This window comes from Culex quinquefasciatus, chromosome 2 (genome assembly GCF_015732765.1).
Source record: "Culex quinquefasciatus strain JHB chromosome 2, VPISU_Cqui_1.0_pri_paternal, whole genome shotgun sequence".
Taxonomy (NCBI): domain Eukaryota; kingdom Metazoa; phylum Arthropoda; class Insecta; order Diptera; family Culicidae; genus Culex; species Culex quinquefasciatus.
In genome coordinates this window covers 211,226,965-211,243,057 of record NC_051862.1, presented here as the reverse complement: position 1 = coordinate 211,243,057, position 16,093 = coordinate 211,226,965, and the positions used below count along the sequence as shown (strand labels likewise).

At 44.6% G+C, this 16,093-nt stretch overlaps 2 protein-coding genes across 2 annotated transcripts; one reads left to right on the top strand and one right to left on the bottom strand.

The window, feature by feature from the left end:
• Positions 1 to 7,865, top strand: LOC119766621 (multidrug resistance-associated protein 1-like). The gene is made up of 6 exons (XM_038251628.1): positions 1 to 452; positions 2,969 to 3,268; positions 3,329 to 3,990; positions 4,050 to 7,374; positions 7,433 to 7,685; positions 7,741 to 7,865. The coding sequence occupies exons 1-5, from the start codon at positions 417 to 419 to the stop codon at positions 7,625 to 7,627; spliced, it is 4,518 nt and encodes a 1,505-aa protein (XP_038107556.1). The 5' UTR covers positions 1 to 416; the 3' UTR covers positions 7,628 to 7,685; positions 7,741 to 7,865.
• Positions 7,866 to 8,088: 223 nt separating this feature from the next.
• On the bottom strand, positions 8,089 to 13,333 carry LOC6033358 (multidrug resistance-associated protein 1). The gene is made up of 5 exons (XM_001843769.2): positions 13,158 to 13,333; positions 12,481 to 12,780; positions 11,769 to 12,424; positions 8,399 to 11,714; positions 8,089 to 8,339 (listed from the first exon to the last, which is right to left on the bottom strand). Exons 1-5 carry the CDS (start codon positions 13,191 to 13,193, stop codon positions 8,145 to 8,147), a joined length of 4,503 nt encoding a protein of 1,500 aa, XP_001843821.2. The 5' UTR covers positions 13,194 to 13,333; the 3' UTR covers positions 8,089 to 8,144.
• Between the last annotated feature and the right edge of the window lie 2,760 nt (positions 13,334 to 16,093).

Sequence of the window (16,093 nt, the reverse complement as noted above, 5' to 3'; positions counted from 1 at the left end):
CAACCACTGGCGCAGCTCAGTCAATTGAAGGTAACCGAACTAGGTGGACCGATCTTCCCTCTTCCCAACGAAAATTGTTGTAAAATAATCGCATTGTAGTGGAATTACCGTTCGAACAAAAAAAATCCTTATCAGTCTCGAAAAGTGATAAGACGAGGTGCGTAGAACCGTGACTTCGCGAGTTTCAGTGCTGATATCGACGATATAATCACATGCCGGAGGTGATTGATTTGTGAATGATTTCGTGGAATAAAGGTGCCAGTCGTTGGAGGACAGCCGGAGAGGCCGCATGGTGTCGTAGTTACAGTGCTGAGAAGTTCGAGTGAATTTAGTCGCGAAAACGGTGGAAAGCTGTGAATTGTTCAACCAGAAAAGCGAAATAACTTGGATTAAAGTGGATTAACAAGCGGCAACGAATGACGTTCGAGGAGTTTTGTGGGGGTCCCTTTTGGGTAAGTTTCAGTTACAAAAAAATAAAGTAATGACACAACATTTTGATATCTTTAATTTACTTTCGGTTGGACTAGTGCAACAAAATCATGCATGGATTTTTATTTTCAACCGTTTTATGAACTCTAAAAACTGCTGTCTTGATTTAAACTAGAGTAGTAAAGTATTTATCTCATTTATAATTAAATTGAATACATTGGGGTGTATCGAAGTTTATTGCATTTTGATTTTAATGATTTCTCTTAAATGCCCAAATTTGTGATTTGGTGACAAATTAATTAAATTTTTATCCCACATATCGGAACACTCACAAATTCGGCACACTTTTGTGATAATTTGTCAATCTTTTCTGGCAACCTTTCTATTTTTTGGACCTATATTTGGACATTTCCTTGCTATTTCACTAGCAAAAGTAGTACTTTTTGAACAAAAACAGCATTCAGAGCAGCAAAACACTGCCTCCAAATGGCCTGTTCCATAATTGTGGGATGTTATTGTGCCTACTACAATTGTCAAACACCTGAATTCAAAAGATATCTTCTCAAAATAAAGTTATCAAACCATTAATAAAACATTACTAAGCTTGAGTTTCATTGGTTCCAGTGTGTGAAGTCATTATTTTGTAGGAAATCTGTACTCCTGGAGAGAATCAAATTTTGTTCACATCCGTAAGAAAAAAGTGTTCCGAATTTGTGGACTTCAAAGGTCAAAGGTCTTTCTTTGATATAAAACGTAAAAAAATGCGGTCGGTCAATACATCAGCTTTCACATGAAGGTAAAAGCAAATCATTATGTTCAATTATCGATTTGCTATGATGTTTTGAACATTGTTTGATCTGTAAACTGTTCCGGATATGAGGGATGACTGTATCTAACTTTATTGTCATTTAAAGCGATTTTATAGTACAAATCATCTTATTCCCATTTTACTATTAAATGTATTCAACTTGATGCTAATGATTTATAAACACGCTACATTTGAATTCAAGAACTTTTTCTGTAGGCTTTATCATTAAAATTGTTCATGGAATTCGAAAATGGTGTTTTTGTTTTTCAAATCAAGTTTAAGATGAAACTTTTTGAAATAAGCTTAAAATTTGTCTTTAAATTAAACATTTATTTTGTTACATTTTTTTTCCAGCTCATTTTTTAAGCAAAGTGGCTCGCAAATCTAGAAATTAGTCTCAAACATGTTTATGTTTTGGAATGAAAATTAGGTCTTTAAAAGTTTGGTGAATTAGCTTTTTTCGATTTTCTTAACATTTTTTTTGTCAGTTTAGTAAAAAAAATTGTTCAAAATGAAACAAGGCTCGCACCTTGCAATTAACTGTAGTAAAAAACTGGTTCGAGTAGTTTGCAATATCTGCAGCTTTGCTTTGATCAATTTTAACCACATTCGATCCAAAATAACCTTAAGACATTCCTTGAGTTTTGTATAAGGATTTTCCAACAAAATTTTGTCATTATCGTTAAAGGCGGTATGTGTGTTCTAGACAAAAAGTCTGTAGGCAGTTTGTTTTTTTTTTTATTCCTAACTTATTTTTTCAGGACCTTATAGGTGCTGCGATCACGTTAAGGGCCGTCCATAAACCATGTGGGTGAGAGGAAGGCACCAACCACCTAAAGGTGGATTAAGTAACGTTTTTTGTCTATATACTTTTTTCGTCAGGTTTTGGAAATACCAAATCAATGAACTGACTGAAATTTATGATTATTTGAGAAGGTGTGACACGCGAGACTTGAGCAAAAAATTGACGATACAATTTTATAGCAGCAAATGAAACACATATAATTTTAACTTGATTTATAAAAATGTTTTGATTCTATTGACCACATATGTTTAACACTGTCTCAAACAATTCGAAGAAAGAATTTATCATTTCAAAAAATTTCAAAATTTTAATGCGACAATCCTTTGTTGGTGTTTTTTTTAATCTGTTAACACAGATTTTGTTTGCAAAATCTCAGTGTTTTGTTTTGCAAAAAATCGTCAGAGCTGAGTTTTAAGTCATGTTGCAAAGCAACTATACAGTTAAATAATGCATTTAACAAATTTTTGATCGAAGTGATAAATCCATAGCTTTTATTTGTTTGTCCTGTAGCCAAGAGTTATAAAACTTTGGAAAATATTTGAAACGGCCTATTTTTTCTCCAAAAATTTTTGGATGTTTTCCACATATGATTGATTTTTCCTATAAATAGTTTTTTTAGCCTATGATTTTAAAACTCAATGTCAACTTATTTGGGCATCTTATTAAAGACGTATTTGCCTGGACTAGTCGCTTCCCGAGTGAATCACGAAAAACAATAAATCATACCGATTAATCCTCCGCCAAGGCTTGTCGTACGATGACATGCATCGCGACGCCGCCGTATCGTCATGCCACCAAATATGGTGGTCAGTTTTTCTTTGATAACAATCACAACCGCTCTCTCCCCACATTTTATCAATTTATTTATCAGAACCTGTCGCAATCGATGCATCATACTGACCGAATCTCTTTTCTTATTTCTCTAGGACGACACCCTAACATGGCGCGCCGAAGACGCCGATCTGACCTTCTGCTTCCAGCGCGTTATTCTCCAGTGGGTTCCGTGCTTCTTCCTGTTCGTGTTCACCGCGTACGAAGCGTACCGGATCGCAACCAGCCGGTACCGGGATATTCCATGGAACTGGCTGAACATCACGAAGATTGTCATCACTTGTGCGTTGATGGTGCTGTCCTGGATTGACTTGGGAATGGTCGTGAACTATCACGATCAGAATGGGGTGTTTGATGTGCAGATCGTCGTTGCGGTATTGAATGCTGTGGCTTACGTGAGTTGATCTTTTGCTAAGCTAAGATTACTAGACTAAATTGCTTGAACTTTGTTACAGATTGTCGTTATGATCTTGTACTACTTCTTCCGGAAGTATGGAGTACGAAGCTCAGGAACGGTGTTCATTTTCTGGTTCTTGAAGGCCTTTTTTGGAATTATTCAGATGCGAACCGAAGCAAAGCTCCATCAAGCTCGGGACAATCCGATTGGCTCCGGCGAAACGATCGTCTTCGCCGAGTACCAGTTTGTCAGTTTCACGCTGCAGTACGCGTTTATCTGCTTGATTCTCCTGCTGGAGATTCTACCAGATCAAGCCCCACGCTACAGTGACTACCCAAAACAGAGAAACCCGAATCCGGAACTCAAGTCCAGTTTCTTCGTGAAACTGCTCTACATGTACTTTGACTCGTTCACGTGGACGGGCTTCCGTAAGCCGCTTACCGACGATGACATGTTCGACCTTAATCCGGAGGACACGTCGCGGGAGTTGGTTCCACCGTTCGACAAGTACTGGTACGAGAGCGTCGAGAATGGTCGTCGCAAGCAAATGGCCACCGATAAGAAGGCTGGCAAAGTCAACCCCACGTACAAACCGCACGCGCAGACCAATGGATCCGTGCTGCCGGCCATGGTCAAGGCTTACGGGGGACCATTCTGGTTCGCCGGGCTGCTTCAGCTGGCCATATCGGGACTTCAGTTTGCCTCGCCATACCTAATGCAGTGAGTTGAAGATCTTTAAGTTCAATAACTCGATCACTTACCTTTGATCTGTTTTCTAGGGAACTGATGGGTAACATCGCAATGGACGGACCGTTCTGGATCGGAATGCTGATTACGTTCGCGCTCTTCTTCAACTCGCTGCTGATTGCACTGTTCAACGGACAGTACTTCCGAAAGACCTTCATCGTAGGATTCCGCATCCGAACCGGCTTGATCAGCGCCATCTACCGAAAGGCACTGAGAATCTCCAGCTTCGCCAAGAAAGACACCACGGTGGGTGAAATTGTCAACCTGATGGCGGTCGATGCGCAGCGGTTCTTCGAGTTGACGTCCTACCTGCACGTTCTGTGGTCCGCCCCGATCATCATCGCCGTTTGCATCTTCTTGCTGTACGAGATCCTCGGCGTAGCCGTGTTTGCCGGGTTGGCTGTGATGGTAATCATGATCCCACTGACTGGATTTATTGCTAGTAAGCTTCGCGACCTTCAAGTAGCCCAAATGAAGATCAAAGACGATCGCGTCAAACGGATGAACGAGATCCTCAGCGGTATGAAGGTCCTCAAGCTGTACGCTTGGGAGCCCAGCTTCCAGCAGGACGTCGTAGAAACACGTGGAACCGAAATTGGTATTCTCAAATCGATGGCATACTACGGAGCGGCGACGTTCTTCGTGTGGAGCATGGCTCCATTCCTCGTAACCCTCGCCTCCTTCACAGTTTTCGTACTGATCGACGAGAACAACGTGCTCGACCCGCAAACCGCCTTCGTTTCGCTTGCCCTGTTCAACATCCTTCGCTTCCCGCTGGCCATGTTCCCGATGATGATCACGTTCGCAATGCAGGCCTGGGTTTCGATCCAACGTATCAACAAGTTCATGAACAGTGAAGAGCTCGACCCGAACAACGTGACGCACAACCGAAGCGATGACGCGATCGCTATCAAGGACGGAACCTTCTCCTGGGGCGACGAAACACCAACGCTGAAGAACATCAACCTAACCTTGGCGAAGGGAAAGCTGTCAGCAATCGTCGGAAGTGTCGGAACGGGAAAGAGTTCGCTGATTTCGGCGCTGCTCGGTGAGATGGAGAAGATCAAGGGAACGATCAACACTGACGGATCGATCGCGTTCGTGCCGCAGCAGGCTTGGATTCAGAATGCTACTCTGAAGGAGAACATCCTCTTTGGAAGAGCTTTCAATGCTCAGAAGTACGATCAAGTGCTCGAGTGTTGTGCGTTGAAACCGGATCTGGAGATGCTACCGGGTGGGGATAGCACGGAGATCGGCGAGAAGGGTATCAACTTGTCGGGAGGACAGAAGCAGCGCGTTGCGCTGGCAAGAGCCGTCTATGCTGATGCCGAGATTTACCTGTTTGACGATCCGTTGAGCGCGGTTGACGCCCACGTTGGAAAGCACATATTTGAGAAGGTGATTGGACCGCAGGGAATGTTGGTTGGACGCTCGAGATTGTTGGTAACGCACGGTATTTCCTTCCTGCCTCACGTGGAGGAGATTTTCGTCATCAAGGACGGAGAGATCTCCGAGAGTGGTTCGTACCAGCAGCTGCTGGATCAGAAGGGAGCCTTTTCGGAGTTCCTCACGCAGCACATTCAAGAGCTGGACGAAGAAGACGAGGAGTTGGCGATCATTCAAGAAACGCTGCAAGATGAACAGTCACGCCACGTGGTTCAGCGGGCCATGTCAACACGGTCGAAGGGATCGAACGGAAGTGGTGGAAGTATGCGCAAGAAGAAGTTGAGCAGACAAGAGTCCCGGAATAGTAATAAGGTGGAGACTCCGGCAGCGCAGGTAAAGGGAGCGACATTGATCGAGAAGGAAGAGTCTGCAACTGGAGCGGTTGACTTTGCTGTGTATATCAAGTACTTCAAAGCAATTGGATGGAATCTGGCGTTCTGGTCAATCTTCTTCAGCATCATAAATCAAGCATCCGCTATATACGGAAGCGTATGGTTGACAAACTGGTCCGAGGATCCGGAAGCAGCGACGGATCCTTCCGTCAGAGACATGTACCTCGGAGTGTACGGTGGACTTGGAGGAGTCCAATCGTTCGCACTTCTGATTGCTTCCATTACACTAGCCCTCGGATGCCTCAAAGCAGCCAACAAGATGCACAACAACCTTCTGGAAAGCACCATGCGCATGCCGATGTCCTTCTTCGACACAACCCCGCAAGGTCGTATCATGAACCGCTTCTCGAAGGACGTGGACGTAGCGGACAACACGCTGCCCCAATCAATCCGTATGTGGCTCATGATGTTCTTCAACGTAATTGGAGTGTTCATCGTCATTGCTGTGTCCACGCCGATCTTTCTGGCGGTCGTTCCCGTGTTTATGCTTATTTACTACGCAGTCCAGAAGTTCTACATCGCTACCTCGCGTCAACTCAAGCGACTCGAGTCCGTCACCAGGAGTCCGATCTATTCCCACTTTGGCGAAAGCATCACCGGACAGTCGACGATCCGCGCCTACGGCGAGCAAGATCGCTTCAAGCAGGAGTCTGAGAAGCGCGTCGATTACAACCAGCTGATGTCCTACCCGAGTATCATCGCGAACCGATGGCTGGCGATCCGGCTGGAGATTGTCGGCGCCCTGGTGGTGTTCTTCGCTGCTTTGTTTGCCATGCTGAGTCGAGAGACCATCGGAGCCGCCATGGTTGGACTGTCGATCACGTATGCGCTGCAGATTTCGGCCGTGTTAAGCTTTTTGGTACGGATGACCGCTGAAGTTGAGACGAACATCGTTGCGGTCGAGCGACTCGAGGAGTACACGGTGCTGCCGAGGGAAGCAGAGTGGCAGGTTGGAACGGTCGACAAAGCGTGGCCGATTGATGGTAATGTCGATTTCAACAACTACAAGATTCGCTACCGGGAAGGGCTGGACCTGGTTATCAGGGGGATCTCGTTGAGTGTTAAGGGTGGAGAGAAGATTGGAATCGTGGGAAGAACCGGAGCCGGCAAGTCCAGCTTGACACTGGGTTTGTTCAGAATTGTGGAAGCCGCTGGTGGAGAGATTGTCATTGATGGGTTGGACATATCCAAGATGGGACTGCATCAGCTGAGAAGTCGTCTCACGATTATCCCGCAGGATCCGGTGCTGTTCTCGGGAAATCTCCGCATGAACGTTGATCCGTTCAAGGACTATTCTGACGATCAGGTGTGGAAGGCGCTTGAGTTGTCCCACTTGAAGAGCTTCGTCAAGGGACTTCCAGCTGGTCTGGATCACGAAATTGCGGAGAATGGAGAGAATTTGTCCGTAGGACAACGACAGCTGATCTGCTTGGCTCGAGCTATCCTTCGAAAAACTAAGGTGCTGATTCTGGATGAAGCCACCGCTGCAGTCGATCTGGAAACCGACGATTTAATTCAGGTACTAACCTCAATAATATCTTAATGTCAATGATTCCTAATCAATTTTCCTTTCTCAGAAAACAATTCGCTCGGAGTTTGCCGACTGTACGATCCTGACGATCGCCCATCGCCTCAACACCATCATCGACTCGGACCGGGTGCTGGTGCTGGACAAGGGACTGGTGGCGGAGTGTGATAATCCGCAAAAGCTGCTCGCCGACAAGAGTACCATCTTCTACGGCATGGCCAAGAATGCCGGCATCGTTAACTAGACCGCTGGAGAGGACACAGCTTGGAGAATCTCATCCGAGATGGCGGACACTCTTGAAGGTTGGTTGAATTACTTGGGAAATACCAGCTGAAACTGACGATTTTATCATTTCAGAGAAATACATTGCGATACGATAGTCCTACAAATACTCTTCATGACGATACCAAAAGGATTCACTACAACTATAGAATAGACGATCACATCACCTATATTTTCATACAATAAAGATTTAAAAGTAATGACTGGTATCAGCTTATTCATTGTTGATGACATTGCCTAAGTATTGCGTTGATTTCCCACGAGACCATTACGAAGCCATTTCCTTGTGGCGCTATCTTACCTCATCGATAAGAGACTTGCAATAAAATCATTAAACCAATAGATAACCAAATATGGAATCAAGTGTCATTTGCACAGTCATCCCTGAATAACGAGGTGATATCTTTAGAGTCATTTAACTTGTTTCCAGCTTTGAATTGAGTTTTATTACCTAATACCACTATAATTCCGGACCCAGTCTAACTTACAATCCCGGCATTCTTCGCCATTCCGTAGAATATTGAGTTCTTGTCCGCTAGCAGAGCCTGTGGTGAGTCACACTCTGCAACCAGTCCCTTGTCCAACACCAGCACTCGGTCCGAGTCGATGATCGTGTTCAAGCGATGAGCGATCGTCAGGATCGTGCAGTCGGCAAACTCCGTACGAATTGTTTTCTGAGGATAGAAGATGCAGTTAGAATTTAGTGGTATTATAAGATTTTTAAGATCATTACCTGAATTAAATCGTCGGTTTCCAGATCGACTGCAGCGGTAGCTTCATCCAGAATCAGCACTTTGGTTTTCCTCAAAACAGCACGAGCTAAGCAGACGAGCTGGCGTTGTCCAACCGACAGGTTCTCTCCATTCTCCGCTACCTCGTGCTCCAATCCCGCCGGAAGTCCCTTCACGAACGTCTTCAAGTGTGATAACTCCAGCGCCTTCCAAACCAGATCATCGGAATAATTCTTGAACGGATCGATATTCATCCGAAGACTTCCCGAGAACAATACCGGATCCTGAGGAATGATCGTCAGGCGACCACGCAACTGATGCAGTCCAATTTTGGAAATGTCGATATCATCGATCACGATTTGACCCCCGGCAGCTTCGACAATCCTGAACAATCCTAACGTCAAGCTTGACTTGCCAGCACCGGTTCTTCCCACGATACCAATCTTCTCCCCACCCTTCACACTCAACGAGATCCCCCTGATCACTAGCTCCAAACCTTCACGGTATCTAATCTGCAAGTCCTTGAACTCTACCCTGCCATCTACCGGCCACTTCTCGTCCACTTTACCCTTTTGCCAGACGTCTTCCCTCGGCAATACCGTGTACTCCTCGAGTCGCTCAACCGCAACGATGTTCGTCTCAACTTCAGCCGTCATCCGTACCATGAAACTCAACGTGGCGGATATCTGCAAAGCGTACGAAATAGACAAGCCAACCGTAGCCGGTCCAATTGTGTCCTTCGCCAACACCGCAAACAAAGCAGCAAACAGCACAACCAAACTTCCCACAATCTCCAACCTAATTCCAAGCCAGCGATTCGCCAAAATCGTCGGATATGAAACCATCTGGTTGTAATCGACCTTGTCCTCGGACTCCCGCGTAAACCTCATCTGCTCGTTGTAAGCCCGGATCGTCGACTGTCCGCTGATGCTCTCCCCAAAGTGCGAATAGATCGGACTACGCGTTACTGACTCCAACCGCTTCAACTGACGCGATGTCGCAATGTACACCTTCTGGATGAAGTAGTAGATGAGCATGAGCGGTGGGACGACCGCTAGGAAGATTGGCGTAGAAATCCCAATCACCACAAACACTCCAATCACGCTGAACAGGAAGTACAGCCACGCCCGGATCGTAGCTGGAAGCACGTTGTCCATCACGTCTACGTCCTTGGAAAATCGATTGATGATTCGGCCAAGTGGAGTCGTGTCGAAGAATGACATCGGCATCTTCATCGAGCTTTCCAAAAGCTTATCGTGCAGCTCTTTGGCCGCCTTCAAGCAGCCCAATCCCAGCGCCACAGAACTGATGAACAGCGCGATCGACTGAATACCTCCAAGAGCTCCGTACACCCCCAGGTACATGTCACGCACCGAGGTGTCCGTAATCGCCTTCGGATCTTCCGACCAGTCCGTCAGCCAAATGCTGGAATACACTCCGCTTCCTTGCGTAATCAGGCTGAAGATGATCGACCACAGACCGAGGGACAAGCCGATGGCTTTGGTGTACTTCAGGTAGACTGCCAGCGTAACGGCTCCCGTTGCGGATTCCTCCTTCTCGATGAGCGTTGATTGATCGACCGTATTCAATGGTTTCTCCTTATGCATGCTTTGTCTTGATTCTTGCCTGCTGATTCGTTTCCTAGGAGCCTTCTCGTCCGATTGGCTTGAGATCACAGATATGGCACGCTGTACAATCTTTTGCGAAGATTCGTCCGTAAGTGTTTCCTGTAGCAGTTGAATTTCTTCGTCTTCTTCGTCCAAGCTCTGAATGTGTTGTGTCAGGAATTCTGCGAACGCACCCTTCTGATCCAGCAGCTCCTGGTACGAACCACTCTCGGAGATCTCTCCGTCCTTGACCACAAATATCTCCTCGACGAACGGCAAGAAGGATATCCCATGGGTCACCAACAGTCTTGATCGTCCAACCAGCATACCTTCAGGTCCAATCACCTGCTCGAAAATGTGCTTTCCAACGTGGGCGTCAACCGCGCTTAACGGATCATCAAACAGGTAGATATCGGCATCTGCGTAGACTGCTCTTGCCAGAGCAACGCGCTGCTTCTGTCCACCCGACAAATTGATACCCTTTTCACCGATCTCCGTACTGTCCCCACCCGGTAGCATCTCCAGATCAGGCTTCAGCGCACAGCTCTCAATAACTTTGTCGTACTTCTTCTGATCGAATGCCTTCCCAAACAGGATGTTCTCCCTTAGAGTAGCATTCTGAATCCATGCTTGCTGCGGAACGTACGCGATCGTTCCGTCCGTATTGACCGATCCGGACAACTTCTCCATCTCCCCAAGCAGCGCAGAAATCAGCGAACTCTTACCCGTGCCGACACCGCCAACCACCGCGGAGAGTTGACCCTTACGTAACGATAGGTGGATGTTCTTCAAAGTTGGTGTATCTTCACCCCAGGAAAAGGTTCCGTCCTTGATGTACAGCGCATCTTCGCTAGCATGATGCGTCACGTTGTTCGGATCCAACTCTGCACTGTTCATAAACTTGTTGATACGTTTCACCGAGACCCAGGCCTGCATCGCAAATGTGACCATCATGGGTAACCAACCCAGCGGAAAACGTAGAATGTTGAACAGAGCTAGGGAGACGAAGGCGGTTTGCGCATCCAGATGGTTGTTCTCGTCCATCACTACGTACACGGCGAACGAGATCAGGGTCACCAGGAACGGTGCCATCGTAAAGGTAAAGTACACTCCCGCTCCGTAGTACGCCATCTTCTTGAGGATCCCGATTTCTTTATCACGTACCTCCAGGATCGTATCCTGGAAGCTCTTCTCCCACGCGTACAACTTTAGCACCTTGATACCACCCAAAATTTCGTTCATCTTCTTCACGCGATCATCCTTAATCTTCATCTGTTCCACCTGAAGGTCACGCATCTGCGTCGCCAGCACACCGGTAATTGGAGTCATAACGATCATCACACCCAAACCAGCAAACACCGCTACTCCGAGGATCTCGTACAGCAGGTAGATACAGAGCGCAATAATCAGCGGTCCGGACCACAGTACGTGTAGGTAGGACGTCAACTCAAAGAATCGCTGCGCATCGACGGCCATCAGATTCACGATCTCTCCCACGGTGGTGTCTTTCTTAGCGGAACTGGAGATGCGCAGCGCCTTCCGGTATATTCCACTGATCAACCCGGTACGAATGCGGAACCCGGTTAGGAACGTGTTGTAAAAGTACTGACCGTTGAACAGCGCGATCAGCAGCGAAGTCGCGAAGAGTCCAAAAGTGATCATGACACCCTGCCAGCCAGGACCATCGATTGCGATCCATTTCATCAGCTCCCTGAAAGCATGAAATAATGATTTGGGAGTACAATCGAGCTTCTCGAATACCTACTGCATCAGGTAAGGTGACGCGAACTGCAGCAAAGAGATCGCAAGCTGGAACAACCCGGCAAACCAGAACGGTGCTCCGTATGCCTTCACCATCGCCGGAAGCACGGATCCGTTGGTTTGGGCGTGCGATTTGTACTCCATCCCCGTCTTGCCGGCCTTCTTGTCCGCTTGTATCTGCTTCTGGCGACCCTTTTCGACGCTCTCGTACCAGTACTTGTCAAACGGCGGTACCAACTCGCGTGAAGCGTCCTGCGGATTGATGTCGTACATGCTGTCCATGGTGAGCGGATTGCGGAAACCTCTCCAGGTGAACGAGTCAAAGTACGCGAAAAACAGCCGGACGAAGAAGCTGGATCGGAGTTCGGGGTTTGGGTTCTTCGCGTCCGGATAGTCACTGTAGGACGGTTCTTGGTCTGGAAAGAGTTCCATGACCAAAATCAGGCAGATGAACGCGTACTGAATGACGTAGCTGATGTATTGGTACTCCCAAAAGTTGACGGAATCGCTGGACACGTCTCCTCGGAGCTCCTTGTTCTGCAGTTCAGTACGCAGCTGAATGATTCCAAAGAACATTCGCATGAACCAGAAGATGAAGATCGTTCCCGAACTTCGAATCCCGTTTCGTCGTTGAGAGAAGAGTAGCGCAAGCATTACTTTCTGAAAAAACGATCTTCTTTTAGTTTCGCGAGAAGTTAGATAACTGTACAACTTACATAAGACACCGCGTTGAGTACGGCAGTCACGATCTGGACGTCGAAGAGACCCTGCTCTTCTTTGAAGGTTACGACCATCCCAAGGTCGATCCAGCTCATGCACATCAACACAAACGTGACCAGCATCTTGGTCAGATTGAACCAATTCCACGGGATGTCACGGAAGCGACTGTTTGAGTACTTGTACGCCTCGTACATCGAGAAGATGAACAGAAACAGGCATGGTATCCATTGAAGAGCTACCCGTTGGAGGCAGAACGTCAAGTCCGGGTTTTCGGCGCTCCATTCCAGCTTACCGTCCTAGTACATAAATAGAAGAAAATTGCTTCATCATTAAGGTTGCACCACCGCGGGGGCCGCCTCGGCAAACAGTCCTCAAGTAGTGTCTACACCCGGGAGCTCTTGTAAACAGCTGTATCACAACTAAACTACTCGCTTATCGAAAATCAATCTTGTGACGCGTGACGGAGATCCAAGCCGCGGTTTGCAAACATGATATCTCTCCGCACAATAGCAGTATAAGTAATATTGGCCTGTCTGACTTGATAAGATAAGGCGGGTGGCTGTTGGAAGTCCATTGATGTTCTGTTGCCAAATTCTACTAAGTGAATCATTGAAGACACGGGGTTTTCCTGATCCCTTGCAGGCACTTTCTCCACCGAAGAAGCGATCATTACCCAGAAGGGACCTCCGCAGAACTCCTCAAAGGACATCGCAAAGTCCTGAGGTAGCGAACTTTAATCCTCCAGGAATTTCACAATCTGCAGCAAAGTCAGCTAATCTTCAGCTCCAAGGACACCAGCACACCATTCAACCGTTATTACAAGGGACGAAAAACCACGCGAGACTAAGCTCGGACCGGGCTTTCGATCGCACTTTTATAGGCAGAGCTGTGTTATCAGAGGAGTTCGGGTTCCCGCTGATATGACCAATAAAGAGGTATTGCTCGGCGATGACGAGTCGGTGGAGCGCGTACGGCATGGCTCACGATTGCGTTGAGAAACGTTTGATATGGTTTATTATTGTTTTTCGATATCAGCTAATCGGGTTAAACGATTATCAGGCAACATCTTCTTCGAAGATCTGCGTAAAGTTGCGAATCTGTTTCGGATTACTGATTATGATGTAATTATTCCCGTCAATCGACTTATTGATGGAAATGGATTGCGCTTGATAAAAGATAACCTAATAATTGGTCGTGGTGATGAAATATGTTTAAATATTAATTATCTAACCTTATAATTATTTTGAATATTGATCACGAAAAGGAGCTTTATCGCGAAAGTTAAAGGCTTAAACTTCTAATACAATTAGGCAGATTGTAATCTATATTTTTAGGAAAAAAAACCTATAAAAAATTATGGAGCTGTTATGCAGCATTCAGCATTAAATTCTTGTTCAATACAAAAAATAACAAAACTTAGAAACAACTAAAATACTCACAAATTAAAATACTCACATATTAATATACTAAGATACTAAAATATAAATTAACTAAAATACTTAAATACTAGAGTACAAAAATACAGTCCAGACTCGATTATGCGAAGCCTCGATTATCCGAATTTCGATTATCGACACTAGAGCTTCCAATTTTCCGAGGCTACAAAATTCCCGGGAAAAGGGGAAATTTCCATCATATTTCCCGGAAAGTTTAAAATTTATCAAAAATTGATCTAATCCTGGTTCTAATTATTATTTTGCAACTAAATTTTATAGAAAAACAGGGCTTTTCTTCACTCTCTCTGACTTGCTTGCGCTGCCGCTGCTGCCCAGAACACGGATTTGATGTTTAGCAAGGAAAAGAAAAAAAAACATTTTTTTTTTTGTTCGTGATTCGATTATCCGAAGAAGGTAATCCTTCGGATAATCGAACTTCGGATATTCGAAACTTCGGATAATCGAGTCTGGACTGCAGTAAATATTACTAAAAATAAATATGATTTTAATATATCTGTTATCATATGCTTTTTTAACGATTTTTCCAAAATTATTTTTTTATTTTACAGGCATTGAAGTTCATTTTAGAATATATTGTTTTATAGCAAGCTCAAACCTTTTTAATTCTGGTTTGAAATTGTAACTCATTTAACGGGTGATTGGCTCATTCAACCTTTTTCGAGCACAAGCTCTCCTCCAATGTACAGTACACTCTTTTGGAAAGCTTGGCAATCAACTCGTGAACGAGCTTTGGAGAGAGCAATATCAAAAGCAACAAATCTTAAAATAAAAAGAGAGAACAAACAACCTTTAAAGCTCCTTCTCGCAACCAGCAAAGTGAGAAATATCCAAGTCACGTGTACGCGTTTGATAGCAACATCGTATCAAAATAATAAACAGAGAGGCCATTCAAGTGTGGGGTTTTACATTCAATGCTCACTCTCTCATTCACTCTCTTTTTCTTAATAAAAAGTTTGAGAATGAAAATATGCTCACAGTCGAAGGCTTCCTTATGTACGCGCACACTCTCACAGTAGTGCTCTTGCCGAAAGCGTGAATGAACTCATTACCAAAACAAATAATAAATTGATATAGTGGGCCTTTCCTAGTAAAGTTTCCATATGGTTGCAATTTTTGGGTTAGTAGCGGGCTGGGGAAGTTACGGCGAGCAACTAGTACTACCGTGTGTGTTGTTTGTTTTGGGTACAATCAAGGTTCAAGTAATTTAAGCAATCTGTAAATATGAGTTAACGGCTTGGAAAAAATCAACAATGAAAGCTGAATAAAGTCAATTTATTTTCTAATTAACCGACCGAAATATTTTATTTGAGAAACTGGTGCAACCTTTTTTTATGTTTTTTCACTGAAACTGATAGAAACATGCAAATACTTCTCAAGTGTCTCTTCAATGTGCCTTTAAAGGTTCCAAATAACATATTTTACAAATAAATAAACATCAACACAAGTTTCTCAACTAAAATTCTCTAGCTTTCTTTGTAATCATCTTAAACACCACCCAAAAATGAATATAAATATACATCAAAATTAAGCCCGCATACAAGTGTGATAGTTTAAAATGCTGAATACCTCTTGAAATTTCCAAAATATATTTTTAATCCTTTTGCCCGGTTACACTATGGCATTTTATCATAATAAATTCAATCAACTGGTGAAAACAGATTGCAACACGAGTTTTTTTAAAAATAAAATACACTCAACCCCCTATGGTTGGTCACTTTTTCGTTTGACACTTTTTTAGTTTGTACCCGGTTGGTTGGTCAAAGTCAAACTAAAATGTGACGAACTGTCACTTTTTACACGGTGCTCACGCACACTTTTAAAACAAACGTTTGGAAGTGTGTGTGAACTCCGTGTTAAAAGGGTATCTAACTAAAAAGTGACCCCGTTCGTTTGACAACTGTTGGTGTTGTCACCAATGATTAATCCTTTCAGGCCTGATGGGTTAAATAAAAATCAAAATTTCCAAAACTAGCCTGAATTACATCTGATATATATTTAATAACAAATTTAAATTATAAAGTTTTGCAACACTTCACAAAATCTACTAGATCAAAAAACCATCATTAAAAAAATAAGCCCGAGAAATCTATTGATGTACTAACTGTGTCTGTAATCATCACTATTGACCGGTGCTAGTGCTTAATCGTCACAC